General features: G+C 36.3%; 1 protein-coding gene across 2 annotated transcripts in view; it reads left to right on the forward strand.

Moving 5' to 3' along the window:
* Window positions 1-21139, forward strand: part of CSMD3 (CUB and Sushi multiple domains 3) — an 803119-nt gene that overhangs the window by 126682 nt on the left and 655298 nt on the right. For both annotated transcript variants that reach the window (XM_009321682.1, XM_009321683.1), the window contains exon 3: window positions 3495-3607. In XM_009321682.1, coding sequence (XP_009319957.1) covers window positions 3495-3607 — 113 coding nt within the window. The remainder of the gene's footprint in view (window positions 1-3494; window positions 3608-21139) is intronic.

The raw sequence follows: 21139 nt of genomic DNA on the forward strand, positions 1-21139 counted from the left end.
CTCAGTTACTACAGGAAATTTGAATTTTAAATGTGTTTAGTATGCAGATGATACCAGCTTAAGGAGATGACTGCTTGTTTTGCATAAGCGTCCCACCTATAAGTTTTGCTTTTACTAGGGTACTCTCTTTAAGTTAGCCATTTAGCTGTGACTGGCCTGAATAAGTGACAATCAGACCTATGCACATACATTATTTTACAGGCATTTTGCTGCTTACCTGACATCTCTCTCCTGCAGTTATTACGTACTTGCTATGTTTCATTTTAAATGGCAAAGAAAACTATTCTAGCTAACATTTACAACTTTTTGTAGAGTTTTAGACACAAATGAGACTTAAGCTCTAAGATCAATGTCCTGTAGTACCCAATGAATAATACTCAAGTATTAGGTTACTTCAGTTGTCTGAGCAAATTACATTACATTCCCTTTTGATAAATTATAGTATTTTACTAAGTGATATTCACACGTTGTTGTGTGTTTACTTGTTAAAAATTTTAAATAATTTTGCATCCACTAAACCACAAATAAAACCTCTGCATTTTTTCATATAAAATTAAGCGTAGCAACCAAATTAAAGAAACAAGCTGAACCTTTCTGAGTAAATGCAGCATAATGATGGTGATAAAAAGCACACCCCTGAAAGCTAAATGGTATCAAATGTCTCTAATAATGATCTGTTTTGCATGAGGAGCTGTAATGCTTGCCATACTAGTAACATATATGTTCATTTTAAAAATCCCCTACCCATCTAAGCTGTGCATATGTACCAGCCATAAAATTAAATAATTTGGGATAAATGTGTATTTCTTCTCTGCTGGATATGAGTTTATAACCACAATTCCCTCAAATCTTTGAGTAGCTAAATAGATACCAGCTAGACCTGCTGTGTGCTGCAAATTAAAGTTTTATTCAAATTATTGGCTTAGTTTTACGTTAGGTCAGCTTACTTTCAAGTGGTGATACTTACCAATGAATTAATGTATTTATTGGTTTATGAACAAGCTATGGGAAAATTGCACTGATATTGACTTGTCAAAGAATTATGCATATGCCTATTTGGGAGAGGTAAGCATTTTATTAATTTCTTTTATTGTTAGAATAAAAATATATTCTCATAATCAAATAAAAGAATGTATTTCCTAAATCCTAAATATTCTGTAAATAATTCTCCATCTTTGCATATTAATATAAATTCTTAATCTAGTCTTGTTTTGATGACACTATTCATGAAGATGCCAATGACAAAACAAAGAATAGGTTTCTGGATACACACACTTGATGACTTGCTGCATATATATAGATCTGTATATACACTTCTTCAAGTGTCATTGTTACTTTTGTTCATGTTTTTCAATTTTCTGGTCATTATGCTGTGAGTAATATTATTTTATCATTCAGCTTTCATACCTGTCATGATTGTAACCAATAGCATACATTGACTATTGTAATGTCTTTAACAATTGTTTCAGTAAGGGCATAAGGTAATGAATGAATATGCCCTGGGAAAAAAAGAGATAGACTATTGTGTTGGGTTTTTGTTTGTTTGTTTTTTTTTTTTTTTGCCAAAGATTGCTCAAGAATAAACAACAGTATAACACCCATTAATTTAGAGTGTCTGTTAAGAACACCAAGTAGATAGCCATCAGAGAACAATATAAAACTTGTTATGATCCCCACAGCAAATGAGTCACATGGTATATTACTGGTACACTGTATAGAACTCATCTAAAGGTATCTTAACATTAACAATAAATAAAACATTAAAATAAATGCTAATATTCCAATTACAATAATTTTTCAGGAAATAATTTCCTGACCTTTTGAATTCTGGGCTTCTCACCACGCTCTGTCCTTCCTTCTGGTGAGACTACAAATACTGCTAATGGCAGGACATAACTTACCAGTTCATTTCAGAACAAGACTGAGACTGAATTTCAGTACAAGCAGCAGAAAATGCATTAAAGCAACTTTAAAAACCATTGGTGTTTGCAGTACTTATATCAAGCAAAATTAAAAATACATACCTTTTCTTCCAATAAAAAATATCAGCGTTTACATCTTTTTTGTAACTGTCCACAAGACTAACTTATGAATTGGGTGTTCTGGAATCCTATAAAAATGTATTGCAAACAAATGTCTCTGTGAATCTTATTGAATACATAGCTGTTTTACAGTAGGTGTTTAACAAAGTAGTGAAGAGTTTTGGAGGTTGTTTGTCTGTGTGTACACTAAATTCTATATTTCACATATAACAGTAAATCAAAACATGGTCATGAATGTATGTATTAAAAAAAAATGGTGAATTTATTCTAAGAATGGAAAGGGAAAAGGTAAATCTTGAGCAACCTGGACTAACTCTCATGTTAAGACTACTTTGAGCAAGAGGTTGGACTATCTGACCTCCACAGGTCCCTTCTGACCTAAATTTTTCTATAATTCTAAATTCAAAGTAATAAGTAAAGATAGGGCTTGGCTACAAACACATGAAAACAACTTCATGTTAATAATTAATAAAATAAATCATCCTAATCTGCTACACAATATGCCACTCATGGCTAACTGGGCTCCAAAGGTATGTCTAGATTTCACTGGTGAGTATACACAGATAAATTATTCAGCTTGTTCTTTACATATTTTTGACAGGTAAATACTACGGGTTTTGTTGGTCTGGTATGAACCCTGATGAGGTTATTCTCCTAGAATAGGGAAAGTAATTGTTACCATATGTACGTCAACTGAAAAGAATATGTAGAGCTGAGTATCAGCAGAGCATATCAGCAGTGATATGAATACACAAAAATTGTCCTTTCATCTGTGCCTCAAACATAGTGGGTTTAATAAAACAAAACAAAACCAACCAACCAACCAACCAACCAAACAAAAAAACCTAGCAACCCTGTAATTCCTTGCAAGAGAGCTTTCTTTATGGATGTATGATTTCACAATGATGCTCTTTGGATTTCCTGTTTGAGTTGAAAGCAGAAATATCTTCTCTGAGGCTAAAGTACATAGTTTAAATGATCTTAAAGTCCCTCATTAAAGTGAATCATGGTCCCCTTTCTTTCATCATATTGCTGTAGAAAATTCATCCACTACAAATTTTCGAAGAAGTCTGTGTAAAATATATAATGCAATAGATGTTTTAACATAACCCTAAAGAGTGTAAATTGGCTGGTGGTTTGTGGGGCTTTTTTTCATCTACTGATAATCTGGACCATTTTTAAAGTCCAGTTTCCCTATCTACTATCATCTCTATTAAGTACAGTTTCCTCAAACTGATGTACCTTACCTGGTTCAGCGTCCATGAAAGCTGCTAAAATTTTATATTGATCCCTTAAACTATCATATAAAAATCATTTTCTCAAGTAATATAAACTATATACTTTTAAGTCAGTTGCCCTTTCTGTCATGAAATATTGTTTGGAACAGCAACCTGTCAAACACAGTTTTATTTTTCAGACAATTAACTGTGAGTTGTGCTTTTTGTTTCTTAGGTTAACAGGATTTCATCTTCCTCCACCTGTGACAAGTACAAAATCTGTATTTTCACTGCGCTTGACAAGTGACTTTGCAGTTAGTGCTCATGGGTTTAAAGTTTACTATGAAGGTAAGACATTTTTAACAAAAGATTCTGGATTTTTTTCCCCTGATCTCTATACATAATAAAACTAAATGTCCCACAAAAATGTGTACAAATATAACCTTATCCAAGTTAAAATGTTTGCTTTTTATACAGTCATTCGGATGCATAGACTCACATCTGAAACCAAAATATTTAAAACTCTACTGTCTACAGTACCATCCAGACACAAATGTTTTATGACCTTTACTTTAATAATGCCAAATTCTTTAAATTCTGAAAAACATAATCATAATCTTTCTGGTCCTTCTAAAGTATGCTTGTTCAAATTCTGCCAAGACATTACTAGTTACTCTTGAATTTCACTAAATAGTTGAATTTATATCTGCAAGTTTTATGGATGGATTCCTTCTCATACTTTTGCATAGGAGAAATGCTGACTCAGTTCTCTGAACTGACATAAAGCTACTTCCCTATTGCAGTTTTCACAATTGCCCACAGTTTTCACACAGACACTGAAGTAAATGAGCTGGCACGTGTATTCCTGTAGTCCAGAAGTTCATAGTATTGTATGTATGTTCCAGGAAGGATCTTGTTTATGATCAAGCTCACTTTAGTCATGCTTGAAGAGTTGGAATATATCATCCATCCATTTTTTTAATCAATTTCTTGGCACTGGGACTATGAACTCTAACACGTATTTATAGGATATAAATAGAAACTATTGTTTTCCTCTTTTTCTTTTTTTTTTTTTTTTTTTTTTTTTTTTTGGTTTGGTTTGGTTTGGTTTGGTTTGGTTTTTTTGGTGTGTTTTTTTCCCCTTTCTTAAATTGATGTAAAGACACTTGATCTTTCTGCTTCCATTAAGTGTCTCCGTCAGCAAGCCAGGAGCTATAGTAAACTGCCTGGAGAAGCTCTGAGGCCATTGTTGTACCCTGCTCAGTTCCACCTGTAACAGAATCTATTCTCTGAGAAAGTAACAAGCGGAGTAACACTTTGACAGCTAGGAAAATATCCGAAAACTGGTAATGCAATGAAGGGCTGCTATAGAAATACAGCCCAGAATCACTCTGTAGTAAAATGTATTCAGCCATTGACATAATTTACCTTCAGGTATGATGCATTAGAATGCTACTTCATATAGAAATTCCCTCCTATATGTACTTATGTAAAGATATGTAATGAAAAACATAAAAGAATTTTCAGGCCCTTCTTGTCCCTTGAGTTATTATAGAAAATAAATGAAGCAATTACACACCTCTTTTTTCTGGCTTGCACACAAGCAAGAGGTAATTTACAAAATAGAAATTCACGCTATGTGTAACTGGTTTTGGCTGGATCATAGCTACTTTGTAGTCTGTTAGCTAAGTGTAACAATTTTTTTTGGCTACATTATAGCTACTCTGTAGTCTGTTAATTTTTCAAGTGTTCAGTACCTTTGTTCAGCAGCAGCGTTATTACAAAAAGATTATATAGAAATGTACTATGCAATTCCTATGGATTTTTGACTATGCAAAATATAGTATATACTTCTCTTATGCATATTATGAAAATATGTAGCATTTTTTATCATTGATTTGGTGCCATAAATTGGGAAATTCAAAATCACTATATATGGTATCAGCTGCTGTCCTTATACATTGTTTGCCAAAAGGTTTTGCACTACTAATGCTAACAGATGGTGTACTATGCATTTCAGCTATGATAGAGAATGATTAAACTATAAAATGGAAGATCACCAATAGAGTTCAGTTTGCACATATGACTGACTCCTCACATAGTTCCTTTCTAGGCTAAAATAACACACTGATTAATAGAAATCAAGCTCCTAAATCACTGACAAGTGTGGGAAAATTTTACCTTCAACCACAGAAATCAGCATTTTAGAACAAAACATAAATTTGTTACCTTGAATTTGATACTCATCTTTTTTTTAATCTGAGGCTTTATTTTGTGAAATCAGAAATATTGAAAGAAGTTAGGCTAGGCCCTAGAGTTTTAGTTCGTTGGAATCTCCTTTCCCATGGCCAGATCTACTTTTTTAAGATCTGCATCAAGGCAGCTTCATTCAGTGAGAATTTGTCTTTCAATTCCTGTTTTTCTGATTTCCTATAAAGCTACCTGTCTTTATACCCAGCTAGCAAAGAAATGAAAACTCATTACATTACATTCATTTCATGCATCATTCCTTGATGTGAGAGAATAGATGTATTTAAATGATAATCACATCAGGGCAATCTCCATTTCTGTTCTTGTAGTCTTTGTGAATGTGTATAACCCTGCAATCAACATTTTCAGATCTGGTTCTACCTAGTATCCAATTTTCAAAAATTTTGATTGCCCAGTAGCTCCTTTTTAGCTTCCTGATGAAACATCTGCATACTTAGTACCTCTAAATATCAGACCACATACTTCAGTGCTTCATTGTGGATTTGTAATCTGAAACCTAAAATAGAAATTATTAGGAACATATCATTGCAATAAAGCAAAATGATAGACAGAGATAATATGAGAGGGCAGGATGAGCAGTAGAGACATATCTGAAGGGATTAGATCCAGGTGTGATTTGAAAAAGAAGGAACATACCTTTTATAATCAGTGATCGTTTCAAATACTTTCCTTTGAAATATTTGGAAATAAAGGACATAGACAGATGGTTATATGAGACGCATTACTGTTCACTGTCTTTAAAAAAAAAAAACAACAAACCAACCAACAAACAAAAAAACAAACACCAAAACCCTAAATAAATAAAGCCCACCAACATCTCTTATTCTGACCTCTCATCCTCCTTGACATATTTGCAGTCGAGCTAAAAGTTGACAAGAAAATCCAGAGTACCTGGCAGAATCTGTGGGAACTATGAATGTACTGTGGACTTTCTTTCCTTAACATAGAGGAACATATTAATTTTCTGGTCTCCCAAGAATAAAAGTGTGTATGAAAGGATATAAAATTATATCATCAATAGAACTACTATGCTGGGCCATCATATGTAAGCCCCTGCAATTGCATCCAGTCAAAGTACACAACAGACCACAGAAATACCCACTCTGGCCTCCTACCATCAATATCATAAGCCTCAGTCTGAACACTCTGTCCCTCCATCCTTCTCTCCTTCTCTCCTTTCTCTCCTTCTCACCTTCTTTGTTTCCTCAATGTCAAGTGGCATATTTGGGTTATCCTTGGTACCGTTGTGCATATACTTCTTTATGTTCAGTTTCTCTATTGTTTGGGAAAGAACACATCTGAGAAATTCACCTCTCTATATAGCACAATACCCCTGGACAAAAAAGATTTCATGAGAGAAAACTGAAACAGATTACTCAAAAGAAAAAACTTCTCTTACAGTGGCAACAGAAAATGGTGAGATGCATTGAAAATTAAGGAGGGATTTTAAGAAAAAAACTTGAGCTACAATAATTACCAGCAGCAATTTATCATTTCATCACTGTCTATCAACACAGCTTTGCTGGCTGGAGTGAGAAATGAGGAAGTTACAAGTCTGCTGATTCCATGCCTGTGTTTTTCTGGAGAGGTTTCTGGCATCTTTTCTTTTTTTTTTTTTTTTCCCATAGCTTTCAGGGTCTGTGTAACATGTATGGGTATTAATGTATGGAGGAGAAATGCTATACTTAATCCTCTCTTTCATAATTTAGGCCAAATCACAATGTAGCTGTGTCCTTTTTATTTTATTTCTGATAAGATTATTTTGGTTTGGGAGTCGAAGAATTTGATGCACTTTTCCATTTCCTGTTGTCCTGAGATACATAAGCAACTTTATTCATTGAGAGCATGAGAGGGGAAATACAGCTGCTGAGAAAGAAAGCAACATAGCAGCTTTGCCCAGATAGCAAAGGGCTTCAGTGAACCTAGTCCTGCTTTGAACAGTGCTTCCTTTTGTTCTTACTGTGTTATTTACAGCTATTAAACAGGTAGCTGACATTGTTAAAATCATTGACTTCATTAACACATTTCCTGCTAGAATTTATGGCAATCTTTATTCAAGGTCAATATGATAGACATTTTTGTGCTATTTGATCATGGGGAAGAAAAAAAGAACATTATATAGATTATTCTTATAGTGAAAACTCTGAATGTCCTAGAGATTAATTACAATTATTTATAATAGTGTTATGAAATATAATTTTATCTGTTTTGTACTGCTACACATCTTTTTAAAGTTGAATTATAAAACCAAATTATTAGACACTGTATAAATAATGAAAAGGTCTTCATGTTTGTACTGGAGTGGTGCTATAGGAATTCAGCAATTCTGCTGAAATGCTTTTGAGAGGGGTTTGAGAGCAATGTTAAAAATTTCAAGACTGATCTCATCTTTACGGATAATGGTGGGGGGCAGGAAACAAGGGAGCAGATGGTGTTTATTAACAGAATAGGATTTCCATCTAGTGACTTCTAGGGACCCATCATGCATTTCTTTCAGCAATATTAAGAAAAATTGGTAGCTGATGTACAGGATTATTGAAGCATGTAGATCAGAAATACTAGTAGGACTTTAATGTACCCAGATGTGGATGCTAAAGATAATTTTGGCAGTTGGTATAGAGCTAGAGAATGTGAACAAATAGGATAATCTATTTTTAGCTCTCCTGCATATCAGAATTCAGAAATGTGGCTACACATAATCTAAATCTTGGATTTAGGTAAGATTCATGAAGTACTAGCTTTATTAAGCTAATAATATCACTACTAAATTCATATAAAAATTTAAAGGAGTACTAATGAATTATTGTTTAATGCTGGAGTGGTCTCTATAAAAGGTCCACTCAAAAAGTGTTTGCCAGGTTGGAGTTGTAAAAGCCACAGACTTTAAGCTGTAAAATTGTCACCGGGCTTACTACCTGACAGATACTACAGGCTTTTTTTGTTGTTGTTCAGATTTTGCCATAGCTATTTTAGGTATGGCTGCTCTCTGTCATAAGATTGCTTCAGCAAGCCCTTAATAAAAATGGAATTAAACTGAGTTTGCCTTGTGTTTCTGAAAGAAAAGTCCACAAAGAAAAAAGAAGAAAAGAATAATTAAAATAGAGAATGCTTAAATTACCTAAACAGGTACATTCATCATAGAAACTCCTATTTTGAAAATGAAACATACTAAATCTAACAAGAAAACATACTAAACATAAGAAGGCAATCTAAAATCTGATTTTTTACTTCCATTCAACCTGTTGGATAACAAGAAAAAAAAAAAGGTGCTGGAGTTTCTTTCTTTTGGCTGAATGTATGAGTATCTGCCACATTGCCTAGAAAGCCACATAAAATTGTCTAGCATATCCTTCTGGTCTTGGAATACTAACTGTGGGTGGAAAACATCCCAACAATGCCTGTTCATAGACTTGTATCTACTATCCACAGCATGTGATGCAGAAATAAAATGTCTGTATATTCAGGGAAATAAAAAACATGAAAGATGCTTATCAGGCTTTGACTTTATTGTACCATTCTTCAAGATAGTCATTAATGTGGTAGGCAGTTCTGAACTCCCTTGGTATAGGGAAGGCAAAGGGAAAGCTACAATTTGAAATATTTTTAAATTAATTTAGTAAATGAAGGGGAGTTATCAAATCATGAGCAAAGCTTAGAGAAAGAATAAATAAATATGTAAACTATAAAATATGGTGCTAGGTAATGTTGCAAAGTGATTTTTTATATTGATGTGTTTGCAGTGTAACTCCACTAAGAGAAGTAAAGTTATGCAAATTTTATGCTGTGATAAAAAACAGCAGAATATTATCCTGCTTTTGATCATATTATTGATACTTCAGCATCAATCCAGACAAGAAAAAGCAAAACAAGAACCCTACCCTATTAACAGTTTCAAAATATCTCAGATATTTTATCTGGTAAAACTATAAATTAATATTCTTTCCCATGTATCATACCGAGATATATAGCCACATGACATCTTCAGAGCCAATGTTTTTTAAAATCATAAGTAACATTTCCAAAATACACTCTGTCGATTAATACTTAAAATTGTCACTAAATAAAATAAGTATTGGCTGGGAAGATACTTTTTTTTCTTCCAGTTGATCCAGTGTAGCCTGTGTGTCACAATACATCATTGCCTTGGGTCTATCATGCTAATCCTAAAGCCAGAAGTACTTGTAATGCTGTAGCACAGAAAGGAATCACTCTAACCACTCGAGTGGTTAAACATTGGAACAGGCTGCCCAGGGAAGTGGTTGAGTCACCATCCCTGGAAGTATTTAAAAGACATGTAGATGAGGCGCTTAGGGACATGGTTTAGTGGGCATGGTGGTGTTGGGCTGACGGTTGGAGTCAATGATATTAGAGGTCTTTTCCAACCTTAATGATTCTATGATTCTATGATTTATGAAACCAATACCGGATTGCCTTGGTGCTTATTAATTTTAAATGTTTTACCTATATGTTGCATTGTTCCCACCATTCCTACATAGATCCAGAGATAGTAAAGAAAAATAGGCTTGTGGACTTGATCTGGTTAATTTTTATTGCATTTCACACCATTTTCTTGATACTGCAATCACTAATTTGGATTTGGCTAAAGAATGTCTTCTGGAAACAAATTCAGCTCTTGAAGACATCAAGTTTTAAGGAAACTATCACTTTCTTTGATTCCACTGATCACTCTGACTCACTTAGAAGTAAGACTTTTTAACTCTGATTTTTAAACTTTCAGTCACTGGCTCTTGTTCTGCTTTTATCTGCTAAATTACAGAGCCCTTAGTATTAGCATTTGTTAGTTCTTACACTAGGTTCTTAAGTCCTACAATAAAATCACACACTTCAGAGTATTATTTCTTTTTAATATGGGCATTTAAAGTCTTAACAAAGTATTTTGTTCCAAATCACAAATTATTTCATGCTATTCTTCTGCATTTTCATCATTTTGCGAGTGTTGTGATGTCTGTGTGGAAAACGTGTCTGGTCAGTATGCTCGTCTGGCTGAGCTCTGCATCTGATCACCACAATGTGTCCTATCTTATTAAATCCTTTTTTAACTCTCAGTGCAATCTCACTCTCTATCCTGTGTGTGTGAGGGCTTCAAGGGCTGAGTGTCAGCTACTGGAGTCAGACTGGGGGTGTAGGTGCCCCTGGCCTGTGGTATCAGCTACTGGAGCGAGTGGGGTCTCAGTGCCAGCTACTGGAGTGCGTGGGGGTCTCAGCTGCACCTCAATGGGGCAGGAACGATGTCTGTCCCAAAAACCATCTACTGGGAGGAACCAGCTTTAGTGAAGCAAGTCAGGGGCTCAGTGCTGGCCGCTAGAGCAGGCCATGTGCCTAGTGTTGGGGGGTTGTGAAGGGCAGCTGTCTGTATCTTCTCCAAACTGGGTGTGCATGTGTCATTCACCAGCACACTTCCAGCTGGACTCATCAGTAGGTAGGATGTCCTGGATCTGGGATGAGGTGTCAGGTGGGTGGAGGGTCCATGCTGGATAAGTGTGTGAGTGCTACATGCTTGCTAGTGAGCATCAAGCTGGGACCAGTCAGTGAGCAGGGGACCCATGGGGCAGGTAAGAAGGCCTGGGATCCGGGCAGGGGTGCCGGGTGGACAAAGGGGTCGTGTTGGTGCTTGGGGGATCTGCGAATGTACGTGTGCTTGTGAACCCAGATAGTCTCGTGTGCATGCGTGCATGAGTGACCTCTTGTGTCTGCCAGCCAAAGAGAGGACTTGGCTGCTGGTGCTTGTGTTTTATGTGAGTCCTGTAGGTAGGTGCTGTTGAAGGCAGCACCTTGTCTGTGGCAGTCTGTAGCCAGTCTTGTTGGTGCCTTGTGTGTGTCTGTGTGTTTCTCTGGGATGCAGGCTCAGCTGTGCAACTGGTTAAACCTGCAAATGGGAAAGCATCAACAAGGTCCATTGGCCTGAGTCAGACACCCCCAGGTCTCAAGATGCCCCAGGCTGGGCTCCTATGGCTGGGCAAGAGAAACCTCCAGGCCCCAGAGCTGCTGGAGGCAGTGGCCACTTATAACATCCCTTCACATCCTGAAATGTCATTTAAGTTCATCAAGCATAATTTGCCCTTGGTAAGCCTGTGCTGACTATTCTCAACTACCTTCATCCGTCAGGTGTAGGAAAATGGATTACAAAAGTGTGCTCTTCAGGCTACTTCCAGGAACTGAGGGAAGGATTACTAGTTTATAGTGCCTGTGGTGGTCCCTCTTGCTTTCATTAGGACAAGTGTATCACTAGTCTGTCTAGTCATGAGGGACTACCACTGATTGCCATAATTTTTCATGGATTACAGACAGCAGTTTTTCAGTCATGGTGGGACAGCTCTTTCAGTACCCTTGGGTGAATCTATGAATGTGACTATATACAACTTCTCTATGTAATCCCTCACTTACTGCACACCCAGAACTGACTGCCTCTTTCCTTCCCAACTGTACTAATACATGAAGAGGTTTCTTCCTGTGAAGAATGATGCACAAAAGACATCAAGTTCTTTGGCCTTTTCCATGTTGTCCATTGTTGTCTTCTCCACTCACCAGTGTATCCGCATTTTCCCCTGTCCTTTTCACTGTACTTGTAGAATCCCTTTTTATAACCCATAACAACCCTCACTAGTGTTAGTGCCCCTTGGACTTTGGCCTTCTTCATTTTGTCCGTAAGTACTGAAGCAACACTTTTATACTCCTTTCTTGTTGTCTATCCTTTTTTCCAGTTTTTTTTTGTCTGTACTTCTTTGCATTTTAGTTCATTAAGAAGCTCCCTTGTTAGCCTCGTGAGTCATTTCCCGAAGTTCACTTCCCCTTAAAATAATTGGTTATCTTTGAAAAAAATCAGCTGTCTCTCTGGCTGCCCTTCCTCCTCCTAATTGTCTCCCAGGAGATTCTGCCTAACAATTCCCCAAATAAATCCAAATGTGATGTCTTAAAGTCTAGCATCCCAATTTTACTACTTGCTTCCCCAGCCTTCCTTCTAATCCTGGGCTCAATTTTATTCTCTTCTACTCTGTAGTTAGGTCCCTGTCCCCTGACAAGACTATTTTTAAAGGCCCTCCTTTTAAGGTAAGCAAGTCGGCCTGCAGTTATATTCTTCTTTGCCTTGATCAGGTGGTTTCATTTCTTCCCAGCAGTCCTACTTCATCTTCAGATGAGGTACCATGATTAAGGAGGCCAAACCCCTGAAAATGCCACCAACTGTGCAGCTAGACATTGGACTGCTGGATGCGCTTGCTCATAGCCAGAGCTTTTCTCCTAACCAGAAGGATTGAGAGGGATACCAACACCATCTAGGGTCATATCCCCCACACTCTTGCCCTCAGAATCCCATACCAACCTTTGATCTGCTTAAGGTTTCCCTTGGTCACGTTATTACCACTCACATGGGTGAATAGCATGAAGTAGCAGTTGTGAAGCTGAACAAAGAGCAATTGCTCTGTGAAATTATGGGTCTGGACTCCAGGCAAGAAACACAGTGTCCAAGAGTATAGGTCCAGCTTGCAGGCAGGGGACTGTGCCATGCAGGAGGGAGTATCTAACCACCAGTACCTCTCAAAGGCTCAGTATGGATGGCTGTGTCACTTTATTAACAGTACGCAAAAGTACAGTTAAAGATTGTGCCTGTTGCCAAGAATTTGCCATTCTATTTTAGAGAGAATATGTGATAAATTCATCTAGATAGACTTCTCTTCCTTGTTCTTTCGTTTGCAAAATAACATATCATCTGTAGGAAAAAAGCTCATGCACATGTGCTAGATTATAGACCTAGTGTTTTATTCTACCATAACTACCAGTTGGACTTTAGTTGTCTGTTGGGTGCTAAATTTTCTTTGATAAATCTTAAAAAATAAATAAATAAAAAAGTTGATTGATTAGAGAGGCACAGAACCATGCATAATTTTGTTCCAGGCAAAATGAATGGAAATATATTCATTTATTTTAACATCTACAAAAAAGTCATTATTTGAAAGTTAAAGACCAATGAGTAACCTATCATTTCTTGTGCCTTAAGAAATATTTAATTATTGGAAGAAAAAATGTCTCTTCCTTAGGCTGGAAAAAATCCACTTACTATTTCAATGTTCTGTTTAATTTATTTCTTTCAGAATAATGTTGTTAAATAAGCCATATTTGTCAACCTATGGTACTGTAATTTATCATTTTGATATATGCCTCATATTGAAGTTCAACTAAGACAGTGATTAATTTGAGATCTTAATTATATGCCAGCCTTACTTTAGTTTTTTTCTTATATTTTCAATGTCATTTTTCATGGAAAAAAAAATTAATATACACTACAAGTCTTGAAAGAAATTTCCCAAGAGATTCTGAGGTTTTCTTTGTGAACTTATATTCTTCAGCTACTGGACTGTCATATTATTAAGATAAGTACAATACCCTGACAAAAGCAAATCTTAAGGCAATTTAATTTAAGATTCACATTTTGATCCCATGTCTAGACAAGTAGTGATAACTGTAATCCAATATAGTTGAAAGAGTATTCTGTAGGAACGAATATACTGCTCATCAAAGTATCAAATTAAATGCAGCTTCATGTTTATAGGCAGTTGCTTCCTTCATGTTTTTCCTAAGTTACAGCTCAATGAAATTTTGAAGCAATAATACACAATTGCAGACTTTGAAATATCCATAAAGTTCATAAAAATGGAGCTACTGATAGGTGACACTTATACCTCTAGAACTACATGGCTGAATCCTTTAACCCGCATTTGGTATTTGATAGAATTTTGGCTTTGACTTGTGTTAGCTGTCATAGAGCTTCTGTATCAATAATATCAAAATCCTCAGATCTGCAAGAACAGGTTCAGTATGCTCAGCATGCAATCTTAAAAACTCTTCAAAAGTCAATAGGAAACTCTACAGATGGAGAGGTTTATTCATGATGAGAACATGCATCTCAATAATACAGAACTATAACCTAAGAACAGACTCATTTTGTCATCTTAACAGTTTTTCAAAGTTTGCCAGTTTTTCACATTTGAGTTAAATTTATACTTCATAGTTGGACTCTTAGATCTAATAAGATATTCGTACTGTTGAACATTCAGTAGCTCCCACTAAGCTCAATACGAATTATGTGACACGTAAAATGTTTGGGAATAGGTGAACTTTTTTGTAGGTTTGTTAATTAAGCATCCAGTTATGTCAGTCAATGACATTATTCAGAACACTACCATTATAACCATTTAGCCACGATTATAATGACAATTTTATTTTAACAGGAAGATAGGAGTAATTGCTTACTCAGCACTGGTATTCTCTGCCTTTTAAAATCAAATACAATTTGTTAGAGGTTTATTTTGGAAGATATTTGGGGTTTTGATCAATTCTTAGTAGGCAATTGCTCATTAGCCAATAAGGTCATTCCAGCAAACTTCAGTGTAAATTTAGACAGCTTTGAGAATGGGTGGATAATAATGCTGTGAACTAGATGGTTAATCAAATGCCTTACAATTTGGAAAAAAAAAGTTAGAATAATTGAAAGCAATTGTATCTACAAGTAAATATTAGTATTCTGGCTGGAGGAGCCATTCTTTGGTAATTCTGCTCTTCTGTGGATGAATCCCTACCTGAACATAAAGGAAAAAAAAAAGCCATTCTTTTGTTAGATGGTTGGCAGCAGGCCACTAAAATCCCATGGACCATAACTTGCATGTTACAGCTAAAAATTAATTAGTTAAGCTGCTTATCTAAGATCCACACTATAGATATAATTGGAAGAGTTGTCCCAAAATACTGACACAATTTTAAAACTTCTTTTTTTAAATGCAGCTCTATATAAGAAATGCTTTAAAACTCCAGTGTTAACCTATTTCTTTTGAACAAAGAGGTTTATCCTAAGGAAAAGTCATAATGAATTCTTGATAAATTTTTGATCTAAAACCCTAGAAGTTTACATACTTTAAAAACATCAGTTAATTATATTTAGGACTTTTTTTAAAAAGAATTTTCTGAAAATAATGGCAATGGAATAATTAAAAAGTTCATAAAAATATCAGCTCAAGTTTTGGTGCATAACTCTTATACCTTCTTTGCTTTTGGTTTTCATCTCTCATTCTGTAGTTTCCCTGCTTTAAAACAGCATCTCAAGTGAGTATAGAGAAAGTGAACAAACCTGATATCAGAAAGCAATCCTACTGCTTCCATATAAAAAATAGAAGGCTAGGAGACTTCCTTACATATTTATTGTATGATTAAAGAAGAAATTAAAGCATTAGGATCACAAAGATTTAATTTTTTTAAAAAATTGAATTTAGCATTTATGTTGCTTTTCCCTTGTTGTTCTGTCAGTGTGCCACTAAGGAATGTGGCACACTGTGAACTAAGTGTTCTTAGTTCTTTTAGGACCAGATACCATTGCCACTTGTAGCATTCCATTCCCAGTCTCTCTAAAGAGATAATCAACACTGATGCACTTAGTGGCAGTTGTAGAGCTGATTTTGTGATGAAGATATGCATCATCTGGGAAATTATTTGAAACCACAGGTTAAGAAAATGCTACTAAACTATGTCTTCTTAACATGAGTGTTTGTGTCTGGGTCTGAACTGGTGATGTAGAAATGAAAGCCTGCACTGTATGCTTATTCCTTTCAGCACCCTGTCTCTCTAGTTTACTAGTTATTAGTAAGTAGACAGATGACAAGAATAAGATGTTTATAGATGAGTAGTGTTATAAATAACAACATGCTACATCATCTTTAATTACAGTGTAGCATTCCTCAATTCTGTACTTGTCACAAGAGCTTTTATTGTAAGCAATAAGAAAGTGTTATTCTGAGCATGAAGCATCTTCATATGGAAAAATTTTCTACTTCCATCCACACTTTTGCTACTGTCACATCTAAAATACATTCTAACTTCACATATTGTTGAGGTGTAATGAAATACTGACTCCTTATACCTCAACCATTTCCAAGGCTCTGCAGTCACTTGAAAGGGTCTTTTTCTAAAGCCTTCTTTATCAATTAAATATATTTATTTATTTATTATTCATAGAATACCTTTTAAAGTACAGTATAAAATAATATTTAATAAACCCAGGAAAAGTTGCTCAAAAACAAGGAGTTAATTGGACAAAAGAAATCAAAAGAAGAGATTCTTGGAAGATGATAATAGAAAAGGAGACAGAAGCTAAGCATTGATAAAACAGATTTGGTTATAACTGCAAAATGGTACAAAGACTCTTAAAGCACAGGAGTTTCTCACATTGGTGTTGGTGGGCAACACATTTCAATTTTGACCAATGGACCAAGACAAATAAGCATGGTATTAGAGAAATTTTCAGAGGGGTAACCAGCAACTTGGTGGGATTAAGCCAGAACTAGAGAGCAGGCAAAGGAATTGAAAAAGTAGTGAAGAGAATATTACCTGAATTTTAGTATTAAATGTCATTCATTATTGCCTTTGTGGTGCTACGGACTTAGTCTGATCCCCAGCCTCATGTTCCTTTCTCCCTTCCTCTTTGCTCACTGTAGCACTCACAAGGCTATGTAGATCAGGGAATCAGGGAATTAGTATGGATGAAAACATATCATTTTGTTGCCTCTGTCTTATTCCCTCATCCTTTTCTCTGGTCCAGCCTGCTGCATGGCTCACAAATGCTACAGCAACCCAAAGCATGAATGAGATACATACGGTTGATGGTGTGAAAAAAACGTTGCTTCTTTGACAACAGCCCATTTACCTTCATTTAAAACATTTATCAAACTGCATCTTGATGCAACATGTGTAATGCAGAATGACAATAGGAGATTATAACAGTCTTACAGTTGTAAATTGTCTCACCACTTGCCTGCGTTTCTATTGCATAATGCCAACTAGCAGATTTACTGAGTACACAAAACTGACTCTTGCTGCTTAGAAGAAACTGCATCACGATATCTTGGATTCCCAAGATTGTTTTGGGTTGCAAATGCTCCAAAGAGCAAGTTTGTCATGTTTGGATTTGGGTCTTTCATTAAAGTATTATATAGTGAGCCTGTATTTTCCAATCTGTATTACAGATTGGAAATAGTTGCAAAAGAGAAACTTAATTTAAGAAATTGCAATCTTAACATACACCTAACACTAATTTTTTTCTTGGGCTGCTTCAATTTCCCCTGAGATTTAGGTGTCCTTTTTCCAACCTCTCCCCCAGAACCCCTTCAGTTCTAAGGTTGTCTTTCCCATGTGAGGTATTTCAGACTATACTTTCACTGCTCCCTTCTAAGGGATGGAGTTCTTTTCTCTTCTTCTGTCTCCATATTTTAGAACTCCATCCAAGTTTATATACTTCATAGACAGCATGTCCTGAATTTATGATGATCATGATATGCATCAGTCTTCACCTCCAGTACTACCTGTGGCATAAATGCAAATGAAAGAAAAAGAATACTGCCCTATTTTCTGGGATTGGTTTCCTTTCTTGGGAGATTTGTTTATTTTCATTTTGATTTCTATTGCATTCTTTCCTTAGCTCATTCCTTTAAGCCAAGTACACTATCTTGTAGGTAACATTTTTAAAGACTGCTACGTCAGTTTATAAATCCTATCACATGTGAGGGATTAGGTGGTCGGGATTCACTTCACAAGACTTCCAATACATATTACAGTGCTGATGTCCATATCCTGTAATGTCATTGCAGACTTTCTGTATAGTAGAGGGCAGAGATAAACAATTCCAGAGTGCCATCCCATTTCTTTTCCCACTACTGGCTATAAAGTAAGCATAAATGACTAGTACACGTAGGTGTATAGATAAGCCATACCTAGCCACAGCTGTAACACACAGGTGTTTTTTTCTCTTCTTTGAGAGAATATATGACATGCTACTACAGAAATGACAATATTAGCATTTTTCACCCTGTCCCCCAGAAATTTCATCAGTTTAAAGGCCCCTATTGTCACATGAGTGGAGCTGACATGGTAGAAAACATAAGTACTTGTGGCATTATGGCTGTTCCTGCCTTCAGGTCACATCTGTTGTCTTACAAGCAGGTGAACATCACATTGACTCTGTAGGGCACCTGGGACTTTCAACTGGTGGGACTGCTGAAAGGTCACAGCAGTATTTCAATTGTATACACTTTTTCTTCATCTGAGCAGTAGGATAAGTCAAAGACCTTCCATACTGCTACCCACAACCAATTTATCTGACCATTTCACATGTTATTTGCTTGTGGAATTTTCTCATGATTTTAGCCTGTTTGCAATGAAGGCAAGTCTAGATTTTAGCATACTTCTGATTTTGTCACTTGTTTGAAAGTCTGAAGCTAGGAATTTTATTATTCACAGAATTTGCTTGGTTTTGCTCTAGATTTAATGATATGGCCTACAAATCTGGCCTAAGTATGTATGTCTCCATTCCTGATCAAAATTAGGACTTGACTACAGTTCATCTTACCCATTGCCTCTTTTTTGACTTGGAGTCAAAATCCATATTAATCTACATTGTTTATAGATCTTTTGTAAGCAGAAAACAATTATAAGTTCAATAAGTTCATGATTAATTTTTCCCTATACTGTTTAAGAATCATAGAATCATAGAATATCTCAAGTTGGAAGCGACCCATAAGGATCATCGAGTCCAACTCCCTGCTCCCTGCACGACTAACTAAAATTAAACCATATGACTAAGAGTGTTGTCCAGATGCTCTTTGAATTCTGACAGGCTTGGTGCCATGACCACTTCCCTGGGGACCCTGTTCCAGTGATCGACCACCCTCTCAGTGAAGAATCTTTTCCTCATGTCCAATCTGACCTTCCCCTGACGCAGCTTCATTCCATTTCCTCATGTCCTACTGCTGGTCACCAGAGAGAGGAGATCAGCACCTCTCCCTCTGCTGCCTCCCTTGGGGAAGTTGTAGACTGCAATGAGGTCACCCCTCAGTCTTCTCTTCTCCAAGCTGAACAAACCAAGTGACCTCAGCTGCGCTTCGTAAGTCTTGCCCTCAAGGCCTTTCACCATCTTTGTTGCCCTCCTCTGGACACACTGTAATAGTTTGATGTCCTTCTTATATTGAGACACCCAAAATTGCACACAGTGCTCGAGGTGGGACTGCACCAGTGCAGTGCAGAGTGGAACAATCACCTCCCCTGGTCAGCTAGCTGTGCCGTGCTTGATGCACCCCAGGACACGATTGGCCTTTTTGGCTGCCAGGGCACACTGTTGTCTCATATTCAACTTGCCATCAACCCAAACCCCCAGATCTCTTTCCACAGTACAAAATGCAAAGTGCAAAGCCAAACTGACTTTACAGTTTAATTCCTTTTTTTTGTAATGAATATTGCTAATTGAGCTCACACCATTTTAAGAATAAAAATTTAAGATTAATATGTGTTAAACCTTCCAGTTTTAATTTGTGTAATGTAGCATAGGAGAACATAAACATTACTTTGCATTTCCCACAGAAATTACACAGAAATCTAAGGATGGTTATCAATTGATTTTACTCCCAAATTAAATAATGCAGAAGGAATAGGTTTCATTCCTTCTTTTTCTCAGAAACAAGGAAATTCAGCACAGGAGAAATATTATATTTAGGAGCAATCCAAAGTAACTAATTAGATACAACAGACTGGACATCTACTCAAAGCCACTTGGGTTTTATTCTGCAGCAACAATTCAATCTGTTTGTTCGGTATTCTTTGCTGCTACATCCAGATGTTCAAGCAGTAGGTTTGTTAAAGGGCAATACCATTAGAGTTTTGAAGCAAATCAAAGACTATTTGAAGGCCTGAGCTACAGACCCTTCTTGTCTTTCCATTAAATATTGTAAGATACATTTAGTGTTGATTTTCATATCACAAAGAAGGTCATCTTCAGGGAAAAATAAACCAATAGATTTTCTATGATTCCAGTCAGAGTCCTTTGAATGTTTTTCTTTCTTTAAACTCTCACAGATATGCTATGCTGTCTTTTAAAAGAAAATGAATGTATCAGGAATTCTTGTTCATTTCATGTCATTCCTTTGGGCCTAAAATCATCTTTTCTGTTAGTGGTTTATTTTGGGAAAACACCAATCTGTAATGGAATAGAATATTCTGTTCTTGTAATAGAATAAAGGTAAAAGTCTTAACTACTTGTTACATGAGTCAACAATGCACCCTGGAAGCAATGGTAGCTAATAGTATACTGGGCTGCATCAACAGAATTGTAGTCAGTAAATCGAGGGAAGCAATTATTTCCTTTTCCTCAGCTCTTAAATCTGGAATATGGCATCCAATATTGGATCTTCAGTGCAAGAAAGATGCTGATAAATTGCAGCGAATTCAGGGAAGGGCCACCATGGAACACCTGCCCTGCGAGGAGAGGCTAAAGGATATGGGCTTCTTCAGCCTGGAGAAGAGATGGCTGGGGGCAGGGAGGGGTCAGAGCATTCTTCAAATACCTATAAAGAACCTAGTAAGAAGGGTCTTCACTGAGGTGAATGGCAAGACAGACATCCTAACCAAAATGAAGAGATTGCCCAGAGTGGTTGTGGATTTTCCCTTCTGAGGTCTGGTCTTCTGGTTGACCCTGCTTTGAGCAGGAGGTTTCACTACAGCCCTCCTGAGGTCCCTCCAACCTGAATTATTTTATGATTCTACACTAAGTAACCCATAGGA

This window comes from Pygoscelis adeliae, unplaced genomic scaffold, assembly GCF_000699105.1.
Source record: "Pygoscelis adeliae isolate BGI_AS28 unplaced genomic scaffold, ASM69910v1 Scaffold111, whole genome shotgun sequence".
NCBI classification, from domain to species: Eukaryota; Metazoa; Chordata; class Aves; order Sphenisciformes; family Spheniscidae; genus Pygoscelis; species Pygoscelis adeliae.